This window comes from Toxotes jaculatrix, chromosome 7 (assembly GCF_017976425.1).
Source record: "Toxotes jaculatrix isolate fToxJac2 chromosome 7, fToxJac2.pri, whole genome shotgun sequence".
In the NCBI taxonomy this organism is placed as follows: domain Eukaryota; kingdom Metazoa; phylum Chordata; class Actinopteri; family Toxotidae; genus Toxotes; species Toxotes jaculatrix.
In genome coordinates this window covers 24,876,284-24,904,121 of record NC_054400.1, presented here as the reverse complement: position 1 = coordinate 24,904,121, position 27,838 = coordinate 24,876,284, and the positions used below count along the sequence as shown (strand labels likewise).

The following is a 27,838-nucleotide window of genomic DNA, read 5'->3' as shown; positions in this document are numbered from 1 at the left end:
AACTGTTTCAGCAGCTGCAGTAGTTTAACATTTGATCATGTTTATTTAACTGTTAAAAATATCCTGAATTATTTTTGATAAACTTTGATGTGATGGTCTAAAAGTTCTAGTTCATTATTGTGCAATTTAATAGAAATACTAACTGAAAGATTAGGAAACACTGATTATTAGAACTATATTTATATATATTATATTAAACATATTTTGAGTAGTTTCTCTTCTGAATGTCCTCCGATCCTAATTAGGAGCTGATGTTAATGCTTTGTTTAAAGCATTAAATTAAATGTCATCATGACTTTTAGTTTACATTCTGAGGGTGTTTACACTGGGCACGCTGCTTTGTATTCAACCAAAATCTGTGACAGTGTAGGTTCTTGCTAATTCTTATTACTAATTTGGTTTATGTAAAGGTTTTTGCAGGGCACCTTTGTTAAACTGCTCCTTCTCTTAAATAAGTTCGCTATGTGAACATGTACATAATGTAAAAAAAATATATATATATTCAAGCTCAGTGCAAGGTTAAAAAAAATACAAGCAGCCAGATCTTGTATTGCTTTAAATGTTCCAATTAAACAAATACCTGATCAACAAAACAGTGTTCTTGTCCTGTGCTGTTAAAGGAGGCCAGAATCTGGGTGGTGGTAGTCTTCATGTTAGCAGGTGAAGGTTAGTGACTGAATGAATATGATTCTTCTCTGCTTTAACAGCCTTGAGCAAGGCATTAACGTCAGACTCTCTTTGTGAAAGAATGTCTTGGATGTGTCACTGAAAAAGCTTGTTCAATGAATGTAAATTAATATCATTTTACACATGCATACAAATGCACTGTAAGGAAAAAAAAGTTAATGCTACACTTGGAAAGATTTTCATGAAAAAGCACATTTATCTTTTTTGTTATGTTTTTCTTTCTTTTTTTTTTAATATACATATTAGCCTCTTGGGGGCAGCAGTACAAGCTTTAAACACAACCTTACCTCTGTAAGTTATCACCTCATAAACAAGTTAGCAAAATTCAGAGAACTCAAGTTTGGAGCCACTGAAAGAGTTCAGAATTTCCTGAGCCAGCTTTGAATAAAATCACAAGAACCCAAGGCGATTCAAATAAAACACTGTATTTGAATTTTATTATTTTCTTTCAAGTGCTACATCTACGTAAAAGATTTCATGGCCTCGCATGACAAGTACGGTACAGTTTTTTCCACCTTTTTTTTTTTACAGCTATTTTAAGATTTTTGATGAACAGTATTTTTTTTTTTTTTTTTTTACATTTTGCAAGATATGTATAGGACCTAACAGGAGGTCAGTGTACTGTATGGCTCACCCAATAAAGCCTTTCCTTTAATACAAATTTTAACATTACAGTTATGAATGTAAACCAAAATATTTAATCTTTAGGAAGCTTTCCCAGAAATCTACTGAACAAAACGGCAAACAACAACATTTTGGAAATTTTAAGGGTTTCAATATTAATATTACTGATGCTTAATGTTTAATAATGTGTGATTGAAAGTCTCCTTGAATTGACACCATCCACGTGCACACACACACATATGGATCTTGACATGTGTGGCCAAGGTGGCATGGCACATGAGCGCAAACGCCTAATTTTTAATAAAAAAAAAAAAAAAAAAGAAACAAACAAAAAGGAGTTAACTCGCAAGAGAATAACAAATCTTAAAGCTTATTTTCCCTCCTTTCTTGATTGACAAAAGACAACAGAGTTACAGTCAGGTGTGTCAAAGCACCAGTGGAGTTGGTCTTATGTCCTAGAAGAAGCAGGTCTTAAAGGGTTGGGAGTGTGAAGAGGAGTGAAGGTGCTCAGACCAGAGCAGAGCTGAATGCCTGAATACTCCAGAGCAGAAAAACATACACACCAGCAACCTCAGCAAGTGTTAATGGTCCCCGTCTTGGTGTGACCACGAGCTGTAAAAATATACTGTATATATGAGTCAGCCATGGTTGAGATGATTACAGTACTGTTAGGCCTTGACAGACAGCTGTTAGTGTGGTGGCGGTACCTTTTATAGTATCATCCCCGCTGAGGGGAATGACTCAGTCCATTGTGTCTGGGTACACAGCACCGTCATTTCACTGAATCTCAAATGTTTCCCTTATTTGATACGTACGGTTTTCACAATTCAAAAAACATCTGCATACTGTATAATCAACAGTAGATGGCGATACTAATACAGCTTTAGAAACAAAGGAAAGCCCCAAACGCACACCCCCTTTTCTTTTTTTTTTCTTTTTTTTTTTAGTGTCTCACAATAAAACATCAAATTAAACTGCCATAATTCTGTTAAATACACTGAAATTTCCTAAGCAATAATGAACATCAGACTATTTTGAGGACAGTATGGCCAGCAGCTCCTCTGCTTTGTAAGCAAATATGTCGTCTTTAGTCCAAATAGATGACTGGAGAGAAAATGTGTCTTTTTTTGTGTCAGTTGGTTTCTGGTGCTGTAACCTTCATGCGCAGTGCTACACCCCAGAGAGGTCAGCTTAACTTCAGTGCTTGAGAAGAAGAAGAAGAAGAAGAAGAAGTAGAAGAAGAAGAAGAAGAAGAAGAAGAAGTAGTGCTTCCAACCAGTATGTGGGAGTACTGACGGGTGTGGTTGTGGAGATAGAATAAGACATGCTGTACTATATATCCCTTTTTTTGGTTCAGCGGAGTGGGAACATCCTAGCTGCCATCAAGTGAATACAAGTCATACCAGCGCAGGACAGCTGGCAACGGCAAGTATCATTGCACACAAAGCATTAATCCTTCATTTCACCGTTTCATTCACAAATGGTAATACGAGAGAAGAGACTGTTGTTACTCTGGAAGTGAAAATACTGAACAAATCTCCATTCAGCATCTTTGGGGACTCATCAAAGTTCCGTGGAAAATTTATAAATATGACTAGAAGTCTTCATTAGATTTCTGAAAGTATAAAATATTAAATAGTAATTGTTCTTACATAATTCACTTCCCTTATTCTTTTTTCACCTTTCGATACATATATAATTTATCTGTCAACTGACACACAAATAAGCAAACACTGAACTGTATGTAGAACCTCAAGTACCTAAAATGTCTTGACAAGAAACTTGCAAGATCCAGACGAGGCTGTTGAGGCCACAGTATTTATACTTCGAACCTTCCCTTCACCAAACACATGGAGACCACAACAAAAATTAAAAAAAAAAAAAAAAAAGTAAAGTGACTAAACTCCTGGATAAAAGGGATTCGTCTAACTTTCCCAACTCAAATTTATAAAATTTACTTCTTTATACTTTTGACATGTATAAGTTAGGACTTCAGTGTACATTATACATTTGAACGACTGCAAAATGTCTTCATTCAATGATTGTTGCTATTACACAATATATCTAATATAATTCATCTTTAATAAATAAGATTAGATTTTTCCCCAGATAACATATCACGTTTGTCTTTTCCCAGCACTGTGGCCTCCTTTTGTTTCTATCTACTGATGTGTCTGCTTCCTTTCTCCGCCCGTCTACGGGCGAGCAGAAGATGGACATGCGGTATCAGTAGAGGCGACAGACAGAGAGAGAAAGAGAGAGAGAGAGAGAGAGAGAGAGAGAGAGAGAGAGAGAGAGAGAGAGAGAGTGGTTGGGGGATATGAGTCAGGGGGTGTGGGTTGTGTGAAGATTGGAGGGTGGCATTTTTATCCCGTGCCATTCTTGTTGGGGGTGTTGGTGTTGATCGTGGTACCGTCTGGCTGCTGGCCATCTTTGCGAGGCGGCATCCTCTCGTTTATCCTGTCCAGACCGCGAGCCTCCTCAAAGTTACGAATCTTCCTTGTAGGAGAGAAGCCTTGAATGGCTGTAGGGCAGAAGAGACACCAAAGATTTAAAAACATCACAGGCTGGAAACACTTGAGTAATTTCTCTACTCATGTCACTGCACATATCTGCTGTAAACCATATTCTTTAGCTTTTTCAACAGCATAAATCAAACTGGATTCTTTGTGGAATTCCACTTGATAAGCACAAAACACAGTATCAGCCTTGCATGGTACAGATGATCAGTGAATACAACACATGCACAGGTAAACAATGACTCCTAGTCTTCACACACCAGTGGGACAAGCTACGACAGCAACACCTCACACTTTGTAGACTTACGGTAACGTCCCGAAACAGCCAAGGAAACCAGACAGAAACGTGTGCAAATGAAAAGCAAACTTGTAAAGACTGTTCAGACAAACTCTTCAGGCATTTAAAACAACACTCTGATGTGAAGGTTCTACTGGAGGATTTATAACCATACCAACAAGGTTCTCAAGGGTACTCTTGCACAACCAGATATCTGTGATAATGAAGCACTTGTGCTCACTTGAATTAACAGTACTTTGAGTGAGTGATTCCCAGCTTAGGAGCACTTGTACCTCATAGGGTACTTCTACAGTTACAAAGGAACACGTTCTAAATGTTCTAGCTTGGGTGCAAATTAGCATGATACCTATGTTTAGTAAATGTACTGTCACAGAAACCAATAAGCTGCCAGGCAGGCTGACTGCACAGAGCATACCTCTCAGTGTCACTTGTAATACCCTAAAGCTCGATGTGGTGATCAGTTAGCAAGAGAACATAGATGTCTTACTATGATTTATATACCAAGATGGAAGCATTAATTCATAAACTGCTGAAATAGTTCATAATAATGAGAAAATATTTGAAATGATTAGCCAAAGATAATGGTTAAACAGCTGAAATAATTAAAAGTAAGCTAAAATTATTAGTTAAACAGTTGAAATTAGTAGTCACAAGTAATAGGGTAGAACTATCTTCATAACAATGTTATCAATAAATTGCTACAATGGTTAAGCTTCTTCTAGACAGAACCAACTGTTTGTTGAAACAATATCCTGTTTTATATAGTGTTACTTAACCTCCACGTTTAAAATAATAATATAAAGTGAAATAAAAACATTTGCAGCATGATGGGTGGGCTCTATGGAGGAATATTTGAACTACCCCTTGCTCAGTTTGTGCTGTTATACTGCACTGTTTCTTATTGTGCTCTGCCAAAAAGACTAAATATACTACATTTACAATGTTTGATTAAAAACCAAAATTCCCATGACTGATGCCTGTTGAACCACTAACTGCTACTACCAACCAGAAGGGGCAGACAGTGTAGCAACAGCCAAATGGTGTAACAGGATTAGCTTCTGAAAATATCCCAGGCAGGGATGTCCCTGGTCTTATCTTAGCCTGGTTTTAGAAGGCTTTTCTATGTGTGGGGAGCCACACTTGGCAAGAGAAGCATAAGTGACCACAGCCAGAAATGTCTTGTCAACAAGGGACAAGTCAGGTCCTAAACCTGATGTACACATGTCGCCCTTTTGTAGCATGTGCTTTATTGTTCTGATGTACGCCGACAGGCCTGATTCAATGAGGCCTGATGAGTAAAACAATCTGGGAAAATAATCTTGTTTAATTTTGTTCTTCAAGTGTTGTTTTCTTACACAAACGTCTTTTGCAATTCATATCAAGTTCATCTTTTCACATCTCACAGTATCTATAATTCGGGTTATTGACTGACTGTCAACCTGTAAACGAAAAGTGTTACACAAACTATTTTACAATGATGGAACCATAGTGATCCAACAGACACTGATAATGCAAGAGCAACCCACACTGAAGTAGTATACAATAATACAATAATCAGTGATATAAAAACAGTGAGGAGAGTAAAAGAACAATAAAACAATAAAACCAAGGAAAAAAAGGTTCATATTTTAAACTTGGGGCTGTGTTTAAAGGTGAACAACACACACAAAACACAGACACGAAGTTTGAACCACACAGCCATGCGTACCTTTTGCTTTAGCTGCCTCAATGGTAGCTATGTTAATAGGAGTTGAGGAAGGGGGGAAAAAAACGAGTCATCAAAGGCAGCCAGAAACAGCAAATACAACAGTAATATCAAACTGTAAAGAAGCCCAGTGCAATAAAGAGGGGAAACAGATGGCACAATATAGGCCAACACCCATGGCACAGTCATTATGGAAGCAAAATTCACAGCAGGTGTAAAAACGTCATCAAAACACACAAGTTAGTGAGTGGGTGGGTGGGAAGGTCAGGGAGAAGCCTGGTGGAGATTTAAGCTGGTGCTCGTGTTAAAGGGTCACAAGGACTTAGGTGTGGAGAGCTGAGGGGGGATTTGGATGAGCACTAAGAGTCTAAGACTGGGACGAGATGTGCAACATTGACCAGGCAGGACGACGCATTTGTACAGTGCAGCCTCACACGAAGGCAGAGCTGCTGTACACATGCAGTCAGATGTTCATTCAGACACACACACGCACGCACTTCGATCACACAAACAGCTTCGATCCACAATAGGAAAAAAGTATTCATAACCAAATAGAATTTAGGAACACCCTCTGAACTCGACGTGATTATTATTTCTCCTTTGAAGAGGATAATTTCAAACTCCTCATATCTGAATACACAAACTGACATGTTCATTTTATTATTGAATGTGCAGCTGTGTAGAATATTTGAATCTTTGAATCTCTAAATGAAGACAATCACCTGAGAGCATGAAAAATAATTTCTCAAAGAAATTATCAAGATGAATGAGAGCTGTGTTAGGATAGCAAACTACAGGTGCACAACTATTGCTCCAACTAGTTCTCCCCCTCAGAGCTGCATTGCATTATGAGGTGCTTTGTTATTGGTGACACCTGGGAAAACATTTGTGGTTGTTTGCGAGCCTGTGCTGAATCTTTTATGTCCTTCACTCATGGACTGGGTGTTTCCTCTTATTATATACTCTCAGAAGGAACCGAAGTTCACAAATCAATGAGTAGCACCCCCACCCCAAAATGTCAGCAGTAGTACAGTAGCTTAAAAACTACAGCTGGGGCTGGTAAAAACAAAGTGCACAAACAAGAAGGATGGGACAAAAATACACATTGCTTGCCCTCCCTTTGTTTGAGCCAGCCTTGCTGATCTGAAAGCTGTGGCTAGGGGAGCGGACACGGACAATGACATTCTCCAAAAGGTCACAACATGTGATTTTTCCTTCGATTGCTCCGCAGCCTCTGTAAGCCTCCAGCGTGGCAAAGCGTGACTCCCAGCATGTCCTCTGGCGGGTGAGGCCAGGCACTGACCTTTAGATCAGAGGGTCAGTAGCCACTTCCAGGTGACAGGCTGACCTCCCCAACCAGCCAACCCACAGCTCGGCCCGAAAACTTTCTGCTGCGTAGAGGGAGGGCTCGAGTCAAAGTCTAGCCAGTGCTTCCTGTGGTGGGCATGCCACCATTGATCTAGAGCCCTTCAAAGGGACTAGCAGGACAGGGAGGCTTGTCTCCCCAAACTGGATGTCAGGGCAGCTTTAGCTCCACCATCACCGATGGAGCTTTAGTGACCACTAAAGGGAGTTCACTGTGCTGTGTTTTTGTAACTGTAAAAATATGTAAGCAAAATACACTACTCCCATCAAGTAAGACAGACTGGAAAGTATGTCCTGTCCTACACTGGTCATACTTGACCTGTCCAACAGGGAGATGAATCAGGAACACTTGGAATACTGTCAGTGGAGAAACTGTGATCTCTGCCTCTTTTAGAATTGGAGCCATTTCTGTATTTTGAACACTGTATAGTTGTGAGTCACAGAAGGAGCCCCTGCTCACTGATTGGACAGTCATTACATCAATAGTGCGAGAGTTTCACTCACATTTGAGTGTAAAAATAGATGTGTGCAAACTGTAAAATTAAGACCATGTGTGAACAATAATAATAAATTCACACCAAGCAGCCTATTTTTAAAACAAACAAGCAAACAAAAAAAGGTTGATAACACAACAATAATAATAACGATGCTACTGCACTAAACCAATGTGGCCTGAACAATGTGACCAACCAATGTGAACTACTTTATTATAGAGGGGTTCATACCATTTATACCATTTAAAGCAGTTTAATGTATAAATAATTACATAATTAAATCAAAACAGTTTGCAGAAATAATTGAAAACCTAGAGTACTTTATGTATTCAAATTAAATCATTTTGCTTGTAAATGTCTCCTTGTGTCAAAAAATTAAAAATTTCTGTCCACTGCATTTTTGGTACCTTCTTTAATAAGCAGGAATAAGAAACGTGGTTTTCATGTGAATCATACAAACAAGATATAATGTGTTAGTGAGCTTTAGAGGAGATGGCTGCTGGATTTTGTTTCCTTTGGACAGAGCAGTTTAGCTGATTTCCACTGCTTCCAGTCTTTATGCTAAGCTAAGCGGGTTCTGGCTCCAGCTACATATTTACTGTACAAACCATGTTTACATCCAACTCTCAGCAAGAAAGTGAATATGCATGTTTTCAGCTCTATGGCTGTACACTGCCTTGCAAACCATGCATCCTTCTTTGGAGGAAAAAGTGTTATTGCTTTCCAATGACCTTGCATCTTGTATGTTTTTCTGCACTGATGTGCCTGTGGAGCTATAGATCATATAACACCACCACTTGCCATGAAGAAAAAATAGGTTTGCCCACAACAAATACTCTCAGTTTCAAGAAAAACACACACTTGGTGACAAGGGGCACAGAAATGTCCTAGGGGTGTAGGTGGTGTTAAAATGGGAGCTAGTGAGGAGGAATCAAAGAACAGAGTGACTGAGTATAAAACACACTTACCGGTCTGTAAGGTCTGTTTTCCCCCTGACAACACTCCCAGTGGAAGAGTTCCAGTTGGGGTCAGGCCTTTAAGTGTTAACACACTCTCGCTTTCCTCCCTAGTGCACAAACAAAACACAGGCATGGAGGGCACACACACATACACAGATTACATTTCAGAAGGCAGGCCGACAGACACCTGGTGGTTATGAGGCTGTTCTGTAACCAAGAGGCCTTAAGTTCAGTCATCACTCAATATTTAACCTGCGCCCACTCACTCTTTGCTTGATGCAGTGATAGACTGTCAGCTCTAAATGCCTCCAGTCAAACCGCTAACATTTGTCCTGGTTTTCTAAGTGGGTCGCTGATGACCTGTGTCAATTTTAGCAGCTGAAGCAATATTTTTAAGAATCGGTTACCAGTGTTAAGATTTGTGTCAACACACTTTTATATTAATTAATTAATTTTCATATTTTGTGTTTGTTTTCTTTTTTTTTGTCTCCTCTACTGAGTTAAAAGAAGAGGTTAACAATTAAAGTGACACTTTCCCACTGATTTGAAAATATATAAAATGCACATTATTACAAAATAATGTGTTCACCTTGAAAATTGACCAAACTGGAGTAAAGTCAAATCAGTGAAGAATTTATGAAAGCATGTGTCTGGCCTTCTCTTTATATGTATCTGTTTCTGAAACACCCTTTTAAACCACTGACCCACATGCAGTGGTGTGAAAGACAGGCTGCTCTACATCTTGCCCACTTGCAGCACTGTGACAAGCTAGCAGCCGCGGCATTAACCTGGAATAATGTCTAATGTCATTATACAATCTAGGTGCATCGTGACTCATCTCTTGCCAACTCATTAATCCTAGCAGGGCAACTTTGTGTTTTCATTGTGCTCTCAACTGACCCCATTCATTTCACTAACACTCTAGCCTCTTCCTGGCCCTGTGGTGACCTGAGTTTCAATTTGGTGATTCTGAGCCCCACCCCACTGAGCCTGTTGTGATCCATATAGACATGTTCAGAAGACTTTTCCAGTTAGACTGGTATCATGTGAAAGGAGGAGGAACATCAAAGGCATTATTGACAGGGTCAGACCTGAGGACTGAGAAGACGCGGGCCATTTTCCCCACAGCGCGAATCTTGTTTCGGATGACCTCCTTACGCATCGCTGAGGTGCCACCTGGAACAAGTCCAGAATGCAGGGTTAGTACACAGTATGTCACCCTGAGTATTCAATATGACTCTTTCCATCATTTGCTACTATGACTTTCTTAGCACTTACTTAAAATGGACAATACGTTGTATAAAAGACTTGTGGGGAGAGAACAAAGGATGAAGGGATGATACACTTGAGAGATGAACTGAGTGTTTAATATGTGTTTCAAAGCACAGCGGCTGTTCAGAACTCCCTCATCAACATCAGACATGTGGGACATAGGCTGCATTATGATGAAGTGCAGCGTATAAACCAAGTCCCAGCAGTCTATGTCAATTAAGTGTGTGCCAGGGCTCATTTACAATTCATCCAATTTAAAAAGTAAACTTAAAATGCAATTTGCAGAGTAAGAAAATCGAACCAGAAAGGATTTTGGAGACAATCTGTGCAGACTTACAATACTGATGTATTTTTAAACCTAAGTAACAAATATAGTCCATGCTGTGTGCTGATATACATCATGAAATTTCAAAATCTCTGTGAATATTGGTTAATATTAAATCTGGTATTCATCCAACTCAAGTTTTGTAGAATCAAATTAAAATGCCACATTAAACTTAAAGTTAAGAATTTCAATGAAACAACAGGCACAGTGCTCATCACTAAATGATACTATATCATACAGGCTGCATCATATTCAACGTGTCAGATTCTGAAGGTACTGGCCGGCCAATTTCCATTTTTGTAACATAAGATTAACACGGGTCCATAGTATTTATCAACATCAAGGTGAACTTTTGAGTTCATGGTTCTTCAACAACAATATTCTTACTCTCCTTACCTTCATATAGGTCATCTCCCTCTGACATGAGTTCATCGTCGGAGCAGATGTTCAGTACATTCACTAGCATCTCCGTCACTGTGGGAGAGAAGCCACTTTAAAACTTCAGACTGGTGCCAAACCCATGTTTGAGTGTTTGTATGACATTGACTGACTTCATAACTGCAGCTGAACACTTCCACCTGCTGAATTAACATTTTTATGATTACATCTTACTTTCCTCCCCAAATGTTAACTTTATTATTTCCTTAAGTTTAACAGGCAGATACAGAACCAAACGTTTTTCAAAGCATGAGCTTTTCACTGGAAATTCCTCCCAAATACAACCAAAGCAATACAGTCATGAATCACAACTGCTCTGTTTAATAATGTGAATTTCTCTCTTTCTGGTTTACAAATCATCTGGTAAACAACACTTTGGTTCTAATGGGCACATCGACACGCTTTTCAAATTTAGTAGATGGGCTAACGTGATTTAAACTAGAATAACCACCTCGTGGCTGTATGCCTCTGCCAACCAGTCAAGTTATAGCTGCAGAAATCCATGTCTGAGCAGACTCATAATGTATGTAGTAAAGACTTTGAAGGAATTTAATAAAACGTATTAAGTGTATTTTTTGATTTGTGATATTATGATATATAAATAAAACTATATATATTGTATTAAATGTTCATCTGCATTAGTCTTAAACTCTACAAGCTGTGTATGTTCTGAATAAGTTATAGCTACAGATTGAAAAATCCTTGATGAAAAGTGTTGACTTAATAGAGGAAAACAATCTCAGAGTTCCTGGGTCAGTCCAGGTGTGGATATTCCACAAAGTCAATGAATCATTGACAGCTCAACAAAGACTTTATTTCCATTCACCTTTTCCCTAATTAAACAACAAACATACCTTTCTCTCCAACAAAAGGCAAAGACCATGTGAAGACATCCATAAAGTTGGGCAACCAGTAAGGGTGGGGGGAGCAGTTGAACTGTCTGATGTTCATCACATTGTTCTCATATTTTAATACAGCAGCTAGGATTGACAGAGGGAAAGAGATGGGAGGAGAGATTCAAGGACTGAGGCCTGGTAAGTATGAGAAAAATACAAATACGAGAGTGAGACAAAAAGACAGAAACCTTTGTTGTTGTAGACATCTAGGTAATTTGGAGCTGAAAAGATTGTGATTAATGAAGGGAAGCCTGTGGTCTGGCTTTTTCTGTACATCCGATACCTGTCCAGCCACAAACAAAAAGACTCATCAAACATATTCTATATTATAATATGATGGAAATCAATGAAAGAACGTCCCACTTACCCTGCATCCTGTGCTTCATGGGCTCTTATTACTGACAGCAAGTTATTGTTTACCAAAAAGTCACAGACTGCTGAGTAACTGCAAAGAGAAGGAAAACCAGAGAGGGAGAGAGACCTGTTAAGACACTGAGTGGAGGTCAGAGCTTATTATAAACTTTGAGGAGTTTAAAGATGATGAACATCCAGAGCCAGGACTCTGGTATTTATGAGCTCTACTGGACCCTCCAGCCCAGCTGGGTGAGGGTACTTGAGGGTTTTTACTGCCTTTCTTTCTTTCTTTCACTGCTAATCTACAGGCAATGCTCAGAAAAACTGAGTGAGCAATCAACATTTCATTAGATCAATATCAGGCAAAGGTGGGTGGTTTCTTTACCACAACAGCAGAATTCAGTTCAGGGCAGGATTTGGTCGAACCAGCTCCATTAGGTTTCTTCCTAGGTTCTAACTACTAGCTAGTTCAAAGTAGAAATATTCTTTTATTCGAAGAAACACGTGTAGCATAGTCTGATCAGTTATAACCTTCTATCAACAGGAAGTCACTGTAGCATCACACCCTGTAACATAACTTTCAGGAAACCAGATGATATTTTAAACTCAAGGGCCAATACTTTGTAGGTGTAGGTACGACTTTATTTTAATCATACATGCAGACAGAGAGAAATGTGTGTTTTAGAATTAGTGGTATACACACAGGTTAGAGTGGAAAATGTCTGATTATGTCAAGTGACATTATCTGGACATTTAGTCTACGATAACAAAGGTATCTTGTGTTTTATTTGTGAGATAAAGTTTACATGAATTTTAATTCATGCATTTTAACGGAGTGTCAATCATAACCCAATACCTCTTTTACTCTTTTCTAAACAGCTAGCTAATACATCAGTAAGCTAATGGTACCTTTGTCAGTTCAGTTGTCAGCTATGCAGCAGTTACACTTGGAAATTACGTAAGAAGAAACTACAGCACACCAGGAGATCTGCTGGGCTGTTCTTATGCACTGCTGTGCTTTAAGCTAAATGCTAATGTTCTAGCACACTTACAAGGGCAATACAAGCGAGGCGTTCAGCAGGTATTACGTTTACCATGTTCATCATTTTAGTTATGATGTCATTTTGAAGGTGTTTGGTCATACTGAAGAAGTGAAATTTTGATCCTATAATGAAATCCTATCATTCGTCCACGCTGCACAACAGTGACACAGGAAATCATTCCTCACTGAACTTGCGATCAGCTGATGCAACCAGCTCCAGGAAATCTGATATAGTCAATCTCAGTCCAAGTCAAGTAGACTTCTAATATCTTGCCATATTAGGACTAGTGCAAGCCCAGGTATTAACATGTTATCATCCTTCCCTGTGCATGTTATTCTCTGTTCTTACACACACCTGCCTCACTGTTCTTTTCTATTCTGAATAAGTTGTTTGTATCGTTTGGCCTTTTTTAAAATGTTTTTTTTAATGCACTATTAAGTTATTTGTCTGCTCTTGATCATTTCAGAACCCATTTTCATTGAACATAGCGTGAACCAGCAGCTTGCATGTGTTAACCTATTTTCAACAAGCTGTTTTTATCTGTTAACCTGTTTTGAGAGGGCCATTTCTGAAAGTGCCTCAATGAGCTTTGTGACCTAAAAAAAAAAAAAGTGAAGCTACCTCCACTGGCATCACTGTGTGATGCAGCCTATTTACTAATAGACTATCATTTATCATTATGTTTGGATTTCTCTGAGACTGGTCAACATGAAATAGTCCACAGCTTGATAAAATTAACTGTTCATATTATAATAAAGTGCTGAATCTTATTTGTTTTGACAGTTTGGTACCATTGCCACCCAAAGAGTGAAGTGAAGATGCAGCAGGAGTGATGAACAGAGCAATTTTATCTAATACCTGAAAAAGTATGAGCAGCCTCTGACAGAGTTATGGTTGAAGTGTTCAGATGTTTTTTCACTGCCGTAGTCCTCACCAGGGTCAGCCCAAATCAGGTCACACATTGGCCCAAATGCTGGAGGCTCTTTAAACCTGTCTAACTGTTGAGCACAAAAAAAAACCCAAACACACACTGTGGTTTAGACACTTTATGGTTTTGACTTCTTACATGAAGGAAACCACTGTGATAAAAAGGTAAGGTAAAGGTAAATGGATTGCAATGACAATTTTAAACCACTTTAATTTATAGTACATTTGATTTCAGCCCACAAAACCTTTCAAATAAAAACAGAATCAAGCGAAGAGGAATTTACTCTCATAATTCTAAGATAGAATTTAGCTATTTCAGTCTTCTAGCACAGCCTCATGTGTTAGTGGTTGATCGCTTACTTTTCTTATGTCGTCTAGGCAGTTGATTTCCGGCGAGAGTCCACCATGTACACACAGGAACTGTTGATTTAGCAGGGCGGCTAGGGGCAGGCAGTCAAAGGCCTCCATACAGGCATCATACACCCGTTCAGAGTATTTAATTTTACCTGCAGCAAACACAAAGCAATAACACAAAGTATGGTTCATTTTTCTAGCTCATCACCCATTAGAATAATCTGTATTTTATATTTTTACAAAAAAAACAGTCTCAAATACCAACAATTCTGTTGTATCTGTTTATTCAGGTGATATCAACAAAGGCTTGTCAGAGGTGCTGTGAACAAGCAGCTCAGCTCCTCTGTCAGAGCAGGACTGATGATTGTTTCCACACAGTGTCTGAAGTGTCACTTGCACAACATGGCAAGTCAGATTAGGCCACAAGGAAGTCGACTCCTTATAGGGCAAGAGCAGCCAGGCCACAGACAGGGCAGTACAGTGTGGGAGGCAAAGACTGTAACAAGCGAGTGCTGCATTCAGGTCATACAGAAACGTCTGTAGATTCAAGCTACTTGAAATCAGAGCTGTTTTATCACTTAACAATGGAAAATTTTGAGTTATTGACGACCTTTTTTTCATTTTAAATTTCTTTATCCACACATCACCACAAACAAAATACGGTATCTGTGGTTGCATGTCTATGTTATTGGGGTGAGGTGGCACAAACTGAAATAACACAGTATCATGGCACAAAACGGTTTGCATTGATTAAGGCTCTTTGCATTCAGTCAGTGAGATTGTTAAACTCCTCTCTCCTCCCACTGAATGAGTTTGTGCTGCTGTATAATGAAACACAGACAGAGGAGAGTTGTCTGCAATTTAACCATTGGCCACCGATGTAGAAGCCCTCCAAACTATACAACAAAGAGCTTTGTGCATCAACTAGAATGTATTTCAGAGACGAATGTGTGTGTGTGTCTTTACTTTTCTATCTATCTATCTATCTATTTATTTATTTATTCAGCCTGTAAGTATTACACCATGCCCCCAACAACCACCACCTAAACCTCTAAAATGTGGTATGGTGTATAATGACACTGTGTGTGTGTGTGTGTGTGTGTGTGTGTGTGTGTGTGTGTGTGTGTGTGTGTGTGTGTGCAGATGAGGTGGCATGTGGGTGGGAGTGGAGTGGGGATGTATCGAGTGAAATCTATTTGCAGCTGGCAAGGTTGTCTTTACTGTCAGCCAAAGCGTCTTTGTTTCTGAGTTTGCATACTAATGCATCCACACCTGCTTCAAACACACGCGCACATACACACACAGATTCATACACTCAATTGTCACAGATTGGAATCTGTGTGTGTGTGTGTGTGTGTGTGTGTGTGTGTGTGTGTGTGTGTGTGTGTGTGTGTGTGTGTGTGTGACTGTCTGCATGCCTAGCTGTAAATACCACATCTTCTGATGGGACATCCTGATCTCACACGCACTTTCTGACAAACACACCCTGCTTGTGGGAATCTAATCATTTTATTAAGGCGAGTTACTCAGCTCGTAGTTACTACTCTTCTCTCAAAAGCTACAAGCTTTTTTTTAATGCCTCATTTGCACCTGTGGATGATCAATTAACCTGTCAGAGCAGCCTTGCACTTACTGTGAGTACACTCATACCCTGGCTTTGTCTGAAATCTGAAACACTCTGAAGTGGCACAGAAAGCACAGCAGCACATTAGACTGGCCTTCATATGACTGAGGGAGGCGCTGCACTTACATTCCTGTTTGAAGGTGAAGTACTCTGTGAGGTGTCGGCACTCGTGGTTCCCACGCAGGAGGAAGAGTGTGGTGGGGTGGTTGATCTTGAGCGACCAGAGGTAGAGAACACACTGGGAAGATGGACAGTGAGAGAGAAAATGTGGGAAGAGGGGAGGAGAAGGAAATGTCAGAGATGTGTACGGATGATTATGCACAGACCTTAAATATCTGAACTCGAAGAGTGCTTGTATAATTCATTTCCAGCATTCAGTGCGCTGTTGACAAGTTTCCCTGCTCTGAGTCCATTAATGCCACATCTCAGCATTATGAGGATTACAGAGGATGTGAGCATATCAGTTACCTCCTTGCATATACTATTATAATGCATTAGGGCTGCAAGCCATGATTATTTCATTACTGATTTTTCCACCGGTTATTTTCTTGATTACTTTAAAATAAAATGTCAGAAAATAGTGAAATATTATTATTTCATTACGCTTCCCAAAAGCCCAAGATGACCTCGATAAATGTCTTGTTTTGTCCAAATCTCAAAGATATTCAGTTGACAACAACATGAAAACAGAGAAAGGCAGTGATTTCTCTCACTGAAGATGCTGCAGCCAGAGGATGATTGGAGTTTTAGAGGGCAGCACTGTTTGCATCTTAGCAGAAGATTGTGAGTAACAGGCTTTCAATGACAGCAGTTACATGAACATTTTCAAAAAGAAAAAAAAAAAAAAAAAGGAAAAAATACTCCCACACACTTGTCTCTGTTTCATTTGTGTATGTTTCAATCAGACCGTGACCTTGAACAAGACAAGTTCATCTAACTGCCAGTTATGCTTCATACTGGTAACAGGCTGCAGGAGGTTTTAATAAAATGGAATGAAAATGGAATATAGAAATCCACTCACACTGTGCTGTCAGAGGCTCTGTACACAGGTTTGATAACTGTGGAGCTCCACAGAAACATCTGTTTTTCCTTCACAAACTAATCTCAATTGAGAAGCGTTAGTATGTTTTCCACTGGCCATATTAGAGGCTATAATTGAAAAATGTCATAGTGTGTTTTGTTTTTTAAACACACTATGAAAAGCAGACCAACATTTACAATCCAAATTCAGTTGCTTTCTCTTCAGTACTCAGACGATGTGGCAGCTCAATAGCTGCCACTTGCCACTCTCAGCCCACTCATTTAACATGCACCAACCACGGCCAGCTATTAAGTCGCTGGAACAAGATGCCAAGGTAACCACAGCCGGCAGGTGTGTATGCAAACTAAAAACAAAAAAAACACAAGGAGTCGGGGGAGCCTGGACTACCTAGTCTTGTGCACTTCAGCTGTTGGGAGGGATGATGAACTGTGCAGTGTAGGTAAAAGTGCAGAGGGGCTTGTCGGTGTGACTTGATCTTTCATGTGCGGAGGAGGAGAAAGGGACATGGCTTGGAGTGGCTGGAAGCTGACATGGGTTTTAATGAGTGCCCTCTGCTCTCTTTTAGCCAGCCACTCTGTGTTTCGAGCCTGAAGTGGGGGAGGCAGACAAAGGAAAAGGCACAAAGCTTTGTGTGACAGACATGAACACTGGCTAACTTCACCTTAAGCCCAGGTACACACATGCATACGTAGACAGATACACACACACTTCAGTCTGTGTCTGGTGTATATGGGGGGTGGGGGGGGGTAGGCAGGTGCTAGAAAGGTTCGTCCACAGACACGCTCTCTCGGATCAAAGAGACATTTCTAAGTAGATAAAGAAGAGCTCAGAGAATGAAATGGATTGCTCACATGCACTGAATTTAGACTTTGGAAAATTGCTGGCCTGCAAAGGTAATACACTACTTCAAGAGGCTACAGTGACTCTTTATGTTACCTAGGTAACCACATCCTGATATCCATTTTCCTATATCTGTCTTATGTGTTAGTGAAGCGAGCTCTGTGGGCCTCTATTAAAATGAAGAGCATTTTCAGCCCTGCTCGTGAGAGCAAATAGCTAAGAGTCTGGAGCTTTTTGTTTTGTGGCGACTTTCCGTCAGAAAACAGACAAAGCTGCTTCCTCTGACATGTAGAAAGAATGGACCATACATTTCAAACCAACAACTCCATGTTGTAGCTTTTTGACTATAATCATTACCTACACCAGAGCAGGAGCACCAATCTAGGGCTGCAACTATAAACTGTCTTCATTATTTATATTTGTCACTGATAAATATTTTCTCCTAGAAAATTTCAGAAAATACTAAAAAATGCCCAGTATCATTTCCCAGAACTCAAGGCGGCATCTACAACACAGACAGGCTAAATGACCCATCCCTCCAGGCTGCCTTGTTTTTAATTATATTTGAATGACTGCTTGACTGCATTTCATGTAAACATACAGTACGTGCTCTATTACTTTTAATTAGCTGCTCTATATTAGTTCTGACAGCAGGATGTAAATTCTAGGAAATCCACTGTGATCACACCGATGCTTCAGCTGCAGTGGGTGGAGGAGAACTAGAGCAACACTGATAAGAGCTGTGGCCCCAGACTAACAGAAGTCTTTTTCAAGTGGAGAAGAAGTCATCCACCTCTGTTGGGCCGGTAGCGTTTTAAGTGTCACTTTTCTATACAGGTACATGGGAAAATAAGCACTGTGCCAATTCTTAAGGTCTTCAGTGGACATAAAAACCCTAAACTGACATCAGCCTATCATTTCCTATGCTGTTTCAGTCTCCTCCTTTCATCCGTGACATTTCACCCACCTCAGTGTACTACCCAGGGTCCATCAAAAGCCCCCACAGGGTGGTCAAAATGTTAGCAAACTGCATAACTCTTACACACAGCCAGCACCACACCATCCTTATGAAATACCCTTTGTTTTCTGTTTCTCCTTTCTGAATATTACAGAAGACAAAAACATGTTGTAACTACCTTTTGCACAGTGCAATGGTGCAATTACACATGCAGTCAATGATAATGTCAAACTCACAATAGACAGAAAAACGGATCCAAATCTATGCAGCAAAATCAGAGATATCATCTTCTTTTTATTCCCCACATTCTTCTTTTGTGCCAAAAGCCAGTTCCTACATTACCCTCAACACAACCCAACCGTCAATAGTGTGGTCAGATATTTGGGTGTGTTATGCTAGCAGCGGCTAATCTAACCACTGGCTTGAGCCACTCAGCCATTCAGGTTACATCACTTGAGGCTTTATAAAGGATTTATCCCCTTTAAAATACCATTTATGTACTACACAGTAATGTACATGACAATGTTTCCTGCTACACAGTGAGTGCTAAAATCAGATCACATTCTTTGAAATATTTACAGGAAAATTTTGAGTTCGATGTGTGTTGAAGAATACTGATGTTGAGTCATAGCATAACCAACAAATGATACTGTACCTCACTGCGTGTCAGAATATATGACTGAGGGTTTTGAGGTTCACACTACTCCCACAACGTACCCTATCATTTTTACTAATCTAGACTATTTCATGTCATCTGGCACAATTTCTGGCATTTTTGTCACCATTCTGACAACGTACACTTTAGATGATTGCAGCTAATGTTTGACATTCACAGCAATATGCAAAAAAAGGTTTATAGCTGACCTACATCAACCACTGCAACAGTATGATCGTTAGGAATATATCAATCAGCAGAGTAGGTGAATATACATCAACAGTGTTTTCTCAGGATGTTTAGATACCGTTTTACCCATGAAACTGGGCCACCATTTTAACTGCCATGAATCCAAGCTTAGTATAGCTACCACCCTCTGGCCAGGGGTCTCAGTCAGAGCACTGCAGTTTCACTTTGTTCAGCCAAACTCCAGCTCTCTGTTCCAAACCTCTGTCTTATTTTTAACTGTTCCAATCAGCATGTATGAGCCGTGCCCTTTGGAGTTATCCCTGAAATAGTATCTCAAACAGCAAAATATGTTTGGTCAAGATAAGAAGCACTGAAGTTAGATCTTCAACGTAGCACAGCAGCAGGACTTCAGTGTTTGCAGCTATTGTGACCATCGGCCACCACATTAACCATGGTGGATGCACCACCATCAAGTTTATTGTCATTACATCATCTCCCTTCAACTTAGGTTGCAACCAATGGTCTTAATTCACATGCACTACACTAGGATACAAGCAGCAGAGTCAACAACACATGAGTACAGTTTAAACACGATGAGGTAAAATTAAAGATGGGTTATTAACCCAACACACAAATATTAATGGGTTGTAATAACACACTGAAACACATCACTTTGCTAAATGTGAAACACTGATAGTTTCATATCATATGTTACCATTGTGTCACAGTTCAGGGCAGTTGCAGTAAAGGAGTTTGCCTAACTTTTACTTTTCATTTCTTAAAACATTTAATTTTATAAAATGTTAAAAATAAAACTAAAATGTGAGTCAAGGGCTATAATAGACATAGACTGTTACGTTGACAAAGCTGAATGAAACAGTGAGTACTGTCTGTTGTTACATGTCCATAATATAGTTTGTCTAAGACTCTTAAGACAACAGAATACCACAATCATTCACACTTGAAGAAGACACCAAAAAGGGGGAAATCCCAACTTTTACATATTTTTTAAATCTGTGAACCAAACCTAAACACACAATATTTTTGTTATAGTGTGACATAAATGTAAACTTCACAACACATCCCAAATGTTTTTTTTATTTAACTGTAAAATAGATACTAATAAAATTGATCAAATCTGAGGAGACAACTTACCTCAATACTGAAGTATCCTCGATCGACATAGTCACCGAGGAAGAGATACCGTGTGTTACTGGGCGATCCCCCCACTTCAAACAACTTCATAAGGTCAAAGAATTGTCCGTGGACATCACCACATACTGCCGAAAGACAAACACACTGCTGTGAGCTTCACATGTCACAACAATAACAACAACAAGGCACACAGCTATTTTTAAAAATGTCAGTCTGGATATATAATATGTTGATCTATATCTATTCTAAATCCAGACATAGTAATAACGAACAAGAAGAAGCCTCTACATTTATTGAACTCGCAGATTCAAGATGTTCTGCACGTTAAACAGATTTCCATTTCATTCTAGACCTGATCTTACTTTTCTTGTCAAGATTTGATTCAGTAATGATCAAATGGCCAAAACTGTATATTCACTATACCCATCTCCTACAAGTTAAAACATAGACAACACAATTTTTTTCAACATTATTTTAAAATAGAAGACACAGAATAATGTTTGTTCTTTCAATTAATATTATGATAGAAAACCAAACACTGCAAATGTCAGACTGTTTTTATTCAAACTTGAACAACAGTTTTCAAGATTCAATTTAATTATCATTATGTAACAAAAGATCAAAATTACAGATGTAGTCCCTCTATTCAACACACAAAAACAACGGGAGCATTTGAGAAAAAGATTTATGCTTGTGTTAAATGTGCAACAGTATTGCATGTATTATTACATCTGAACAATAAATGTTTTTCAGTGTTAGGAAAGTTCATTCAAAACAATTAGTATTCACATATTATCTCTGTTAAATAGCAGCTGCTAGCTGTAAAGGGTTTTAACCCTACAAAAAACAGGAAATAAAGGCTGTGTTTCAAATGCCATCTCTCCTGTTGATGTTGACAGCACTACAGAGGCAGGTGACATTTTCTCTGAACACAGAACACTGTTCTCACTTGTCCAAAACAGAATGATAATATTCAAGTTTAAATCTGTGTAAATGGATTTTTAAGTTTCAGTTTGCTTCTTTAAGCTAAATGACAATATTATATTTTCCTGAAAAGTCGTTTCCGAGTTTTGATGAAGCATGTTTGATGAGGCCACGCAGCTGAGACGGAGCAGGGAGCAATATTTCTCAAGACCTGAGAAGACTGAGTTGACTCTGACAGCCTGCAAGGCCCTTGGATCAGGCACAGAAGCGGGCATATGCCAGCTGCTGGCATACAAAAATAGTGTTGCAATGGAATAATGCCTAAGTTGGAGCTGTGTTTACTCTGTGTTCAACACTTTCTATGCTGTCTTGGAATGATGAACTTATTCTGCATCCCACAGGTAGTCTTTCAATCTACTTATAAGGGTAGCAAAGGAGGAATCTCTACATCATGCATGGTCTCCCTGTTATGTTACCGTATAAACCCACATCTGAAAAATATGACAGGGTCCCTTCTCGGTTCTTAAAGGCCACCTGCCAGCCTACCTGTTATAGGGGCCTCCACTTCCAACATGCACTTCTCTTGGCGGAGGATGTTGGCCCCGTCATTGATGATCTTTAGAGCCACGTCCTCTTCAACCCTGCCCTCCTTGACAAGGTGGTTACGGAGTAGCTCAGCGTTGGGTTTGCCATCTTCAAAAAGCTCTTTCACAGTCAGCTTATGTTGTGGAGGGTATGGCACAGCTGAGAGAGAGAGGAGGGGGGGTCATCATGTTTTTAAGTTTCCTCCAGTATCAATCCAGAAACAGCTGTCTATACATCCATGGGTACAATGCAAACAGGAACTACTAATAGCTCAATCTGCATAGTTTTAATGGAGCTAATTTGCCAATAATTTAAACAAATATAGGCTAAAAGCTCAAGTTGAAAAAAACAAAAAACAGCATGATTAACTCCCCCAAATCAAAAAAGGAAAAGAATAATAATAGGAATAATAACAGAACGTCAACATATGTCTGATTTTCATGTTACACTAAACACTGCAGCAAGCTAATCAGTAAATTGTTCAAACTGAAAATGTCAACATATTCATAAGACAATTAGATGAAGTGCATCTCTACAAGGAGAGATTTAAATTTCATACCATACCATTATAAGAGGATTTGACCCCAGAATTAAAAAAAAAAAAAAAAAAACAGAACAGGAGAAATGTGCTGCATCTCAGAAGTGTATTTACTTAAGCTGTAATCATGACAGGTGACATTTACATTGACTGAGCCAAGATGAAGTTACTGGCACATGAGGAGGGACTCATACACCTACATGATAATGCCATGTGAGAGATGGGGAAGACAGACAGTAAGAAGCCCCGCATCTCACTTGACCCACCCTCCTTCGGTAATCTGCTCCACATCGCCTACACAATCCTTTTACCGTCATCACAAAAGGTCAGTGCTTTCGAGGTTGAGACCTGAGAGTTTCACGATCAAAACTCTGCCAAGCGAGCAACAAGTAAAACTGCAAAATTTATCACTGTCTAATAAAGGATCCAGCAGTGGAACAGAAGTGCTCTTAAGAGCTTTCTGTGAATACAGTAACTATAGACAGCTGTTCTTTATTCAAAAACAGACCACAGTACCTTTTAATATAAACACACCATACACAATTAAGAAAACATTCACCTAAATGGAGCATTAATGCAGTGAATGATAGGATATGTAAATGTATGTAAAGTTGCATAAATACCACTATTTAAAAAGCTAAAATTTAACTCTGCACCAAAGTGTCCGCTGTGCAGATCAGCACTGTAGCACTGGCTGCAGCTTCATCAGTTCATAAAACTCCAGCAGCAGACAGCTGCCGACTGAGCTGTGCTGGTTCAAAACAATAGCAGAGTGGGATCCAAGCCCTCTCACTTCCTGTGGGGCAAAAGGGATTACAAGTAGTCTGCCTAATAACAGGCCAGGCACACACCAAATGCATTATGGCACCAATTAAACATGGTGTAAAGCTAAAACATTACACAGAAAAGCACAAAAAAACCCAATGTGTTAAAAATGACGGCCTTTGTAAAAAAAAAAGCAAAGACCTGTACTGATATCATCCACATCCACTCACAGGTCAGTGCACAGGATACCCTGTGCCATCAGATGTGACATAAATACTTATATCAGCTAGAGGAGATCAGCAGTACATGTGCGATAAGAGATGACAGTGAACAAGAGAGATGCATGGCATTCTTTTTTTTTAAGATTTGTTTTTCCATTTCTCTTTATTTGATAGTGACAGCAGAATGAGACAGGTGATAGAGGAGGGATGACACGCAGCAAAGAGCGCGGACTAGATTCAAACCCAGGCCGCTGCTGTAAGCACTCAGACTTCATACAAAGTACGAGCCCTAACAGGTGAGCTACCAAGGCGCAGAGAGAGAGTGAGAGAGAGGCATTCTGGGAATGTTATCACACCCACACAGAGCAAATCAAAGTGCACTATGAAAAAAGCGTTAATGAGTTTTTAGTGTGGGTGCATTTGCTAATCAGTGAGGCAGTGCCTGAGTGTAGAGGCAGCCTGATGTATTTCTCACTTTAAGTCTGGATTCGAGGAACATATTAGAATTTAGAAGCAGGTCTCCTGATTTTTTAATAGCTTTTTAAAGAAATATTTCACACAGTTTTTTATTTGCAATAAAGCAAAGGCTGTGAAAATGGAAGTGCAGGTGGTGTTCGACTCAGTATGGGAGATGAAGGTAACTTATGTTAGTTAGGCCACAGACAATAGTCTGGCCTGCAGTGGAAAAGCCAGAGCACAGTTCCAACTTGGCTAGCCTGTGTTGAGAACAAGTTGTCATGCGTTGACCAGTGTGGTATAAATAAACAGTAAGTGCTCCCAGGCCTACAAGGCACGACTGCGAAGAGAGCTGTAAGGTGAGGTACGAGCCTTAAGAACAGATTAGGTAAAGCCTCTATTAGCAAAGGCTTCCAGACTCAGGGGCTGTTTACTTAAAAGCCCTGTCACATTGTAGGAAAGCTCCAGTACGAACAAAGCAGACTCCATGAAAACATGACGACACTGAGTAGACGCATCGTGGGTATGAAATCACCAGACCGTGAAACATTTCAGGAAAAAGGACAATAATAGTTGGTCTCTGCTAAAGAACCGAGCAGTCCATCAATCCATTCACCTCACCAGGAATGACACCACCCCCAACAGTAATAATAACAATAATAATAAATTCTGGGTCGGTTTGCCTGGACCAATCTGTTCAAACACAGATACAAATGAATGTGTGGGTGCCAGTAAACAGCATCACTCAATCCAAACAATCTACACTGTGTGGTGAAAGAAAACAACAGTACAGACAAAGTGAAGTGAGCCACTCATTTTTTCCGACAAACAACCCAACAGAGAAAAAAAATGTTTTGTTATAAATGATAAGCTGCCACAACCCTGAGACTGGCTTCTTATTAGAGACTGCCTGGCCTAATTAGCATTAATGTTTGATGAACTCTTCAAAACCACAGACACACAGTGGGCTCCTGCTGCACTGCATTAACACCCACACTGTCTGGCATGACAACAAACGACTCAAGAAACAAAGACACTACTATCCACCATCCTGCCTACCGAGGATAATGTTTTGGACAGTGATATGAGCCAGCGTCTAGAATATGTTCACTATTGTTTCAAAATCAGCACAATAGAGCAGGATTGAATTACAAAGATGCGGCTGGGTAGAGATGAATGGGGCAGACTGTGGCTGGATGAATCATGAAGTCCACTTCAGATTGCTCTAATTATCAGTGAATGCATTACCCTCGCAAGCTAAATAGCCAGGCCCCGGGTTTATTCGTCATCTCTGCCAGTCAATCATGCGGTGTGGTAGTACTAGCATACATTCCCCTCTGGCCTCTCTCTGATTTTGTTTCAGTCACAGAGGGTTAGCTTCAAAACGCAGCGACAATCCAGATAAATTGAGTGTATGTCAAAGCTGACATGAATCGTTGTTACAATGGTTTCAGGAAACAACGGTTTCAAAAACCAAATGTAGCCTGGCCAAGTCCTGTCTTCAGTAAGTACAGGTGGCACCTTACACCTGTTAGTCTGCGGCATAATCACACACAGCCCGGACAGAAAACATCAGGTCAGATGACCAAATGATTGAGCTAACAGGTCGACTGCAATACTCAGCAGTGAAAGAGCTTAACTGCTGACTTACACAAGCAGAGCAGCATTAGCCTTAGGTAGTCTACCAGTTAAGCCCTCTTACAGTCACCAGTTACACTGGAAACACCACTGCTGCTAACTGGCAGCATAGAGCCCACGTTTCTTAACCGACCCTATAGTGATATTTCACATGACCATTTATCAATTTCACAAATATGTTTTTTTTCGGGATCCCACACTGAAGCAGAGTTGTCTTTAACCCTGTCTACATTTCTTCTGGCTTCTTTCCTGTCACGTTCTTATTCTCTCTCCACCATGTGGCTGGCCATGTTGGGAACATCACTGGGGAGATTCTTTCCACAATTAACTCACCCTCTCCCTACTGGCTCACACTTCAGCATTCCAGTCCCCTGGCAGGACACTCTCCCAGTGCCCTTGCAGACAGACAGGGATGTGGGCTGCATGGGCATTAAGTAGTAGTGTTGGTGGTGGTGGTGGTGGTATGGGGTGGGGTTGGGTTCTCTCTCTCTCAGAAGTTACCTCAGACTTGGCTCTGCCTGTCCTGACTTGGGCAGAGACAACAAATGGTGTCCTGTATGTCCAATGAGCCACGACCTCAGTGTGAAGGAATCCATCTTGTCAAGCTCTGCTGGTAACCCGAGCAGAGTTTGGGTATTCCTGTGAGTGAGCAACTGCCTCATGAATTAAGATTTCATCCATCCTAAATGTCAAGGAGATTGGGCGCGCATATAAGACGACTTCTCGCCTTTGATTTCTGCTGTGTGGTGGTGTATTACATATGCCAGTGGACAACTATGAAGACTGTGCCTTTAATGAAGTTCACAAAACAAAGATACCCTGATTCAACCTCATCCACAGGTAACTGAGCATCTTCTGATAAAGGGGAATGGCTTAGAAGCCCCTATGGATCTGACTACTGCAGAAAAAACACACAGAAAAAAAGATAACTACGATATACACAACTTTTGTTATACATGTCTCTTGGCCTGATATACATTGCCAACACACCTCCTGGAGACGAAGAGGTTTAGACAAAGTTATTCTGAAAACGCTACAGGTGGCTCTCAATTCACGCGTTCGCAACCTGACAGAAAATGTAGGATGAGAGTAGAGTACGGACATAACACTGAAAGAAAACACTCACCTTTTATCAGCCGCTCTGTTGTGGACTGTTTCTCCTGTTTGTCTTTATCCTTTCCTGACATCTTTGCTTCGACTGGGGGCTAATTTCGAGGTTCAAATCTTGTACAGCTCTCTTGCCAGCTAGCCTGAGGACAAGCTAGCACCTCAGTCTGACCGTCAGCTCCGTCGTGACTTTCGGTTGGGGTCGGAGGCACTAGTTTAAGGTTTGCTCTTTCCAACAAACAGTGAAGATTAGGTAGCGAAGGAGCTCCAGCTCTTGTTGGGGTTTGACTAGCTAAGAACCTAGCTAGCTTGCAAACATCATTAATGCTAGCGAATAATTAAAGCACAAAGTAGTAATCTTGACACACTTGCAGAAATGAGATTAAAATAAAATAAAATAAAATAAACAGAGGCGACTGTTTGCTGTGTAACAGTTGCAAAGTGCAGCAAATAAAACCTGGATATTACCTATAGGGAGGCTGCCGCTAGCAGCTAATCCGATTTACTTGCTCTTTTTCAGCTAGTTAGCCAGCTAACATCTTAACGTATTGGCAAGTCGGTGGACAGGCAAAGACAACAACGGAAGACTGGCGTTTCATCTTCTATGTGCAGGCCGGGTACTGTAGACAAAACGACAGCAGCGCGTAGAGTCGCGTTTATTTAGTATGCATAAACACCGAGAGTCCTTCCAAGATGCAGACAGCGTCTTGACAGTGTATCCTCCTCCTCGGATTAAACTCTAATCTGACAGTGAGTGAGGAGCAGCAGTGGATTTCCTACAACATGGTGGAGCCGCCGATGTGACGAAACTATGGAAACGTAACACGTGGGTTAGGGGTGTGTTCAAAAACACAAACGTTCACACGGTGACCGGTGAGTCT

At 40.1% G+C, this 27,838-nt stretch overlaps 1 protein-coding gene across 1 annotated transcript; it reads right to left on the bottom strand.

The window, feature by feature from the left end:
* Positions 1–1,096: 1,096 nt before the first annotated feature.
* Positions 1,097–27,721, bottom strand: ppp3cca (protein phosphatase 3, catalytic subunit, gamma isozyme, a). Its single transcript, XM_041041717.1, has 13 exons — positions 26,977–27,721; positions 22,194–22,391; positions 20,724–20,848; positions 16,011–16,122; positions 14,267–14,412; positions 13,838–13,977; positions 11,950–12,027; positions 11,771–11,865; positions 11,541–11,666; positions 10,645–10,722; positions 9,743–9,827; positions 8,661–8,758; positions 1,097–3,835 (listed from the first exon to the last, which is right to left on the bottom strand). The coding sequence occupies exons 1-13, from the start codon at positions 27,035–27,037 to the stop codon at positions 3,678–3,680; spliced, it is 1,500 nt and encodes a 499-aa protein (XP_040897651.1). The 5' UTR covers positions 27,038–27,721; the 3' UTR covers positions 1,097–3,677.
* Positions 27,722–27,838: the final 117 nt, after the last annotated feature.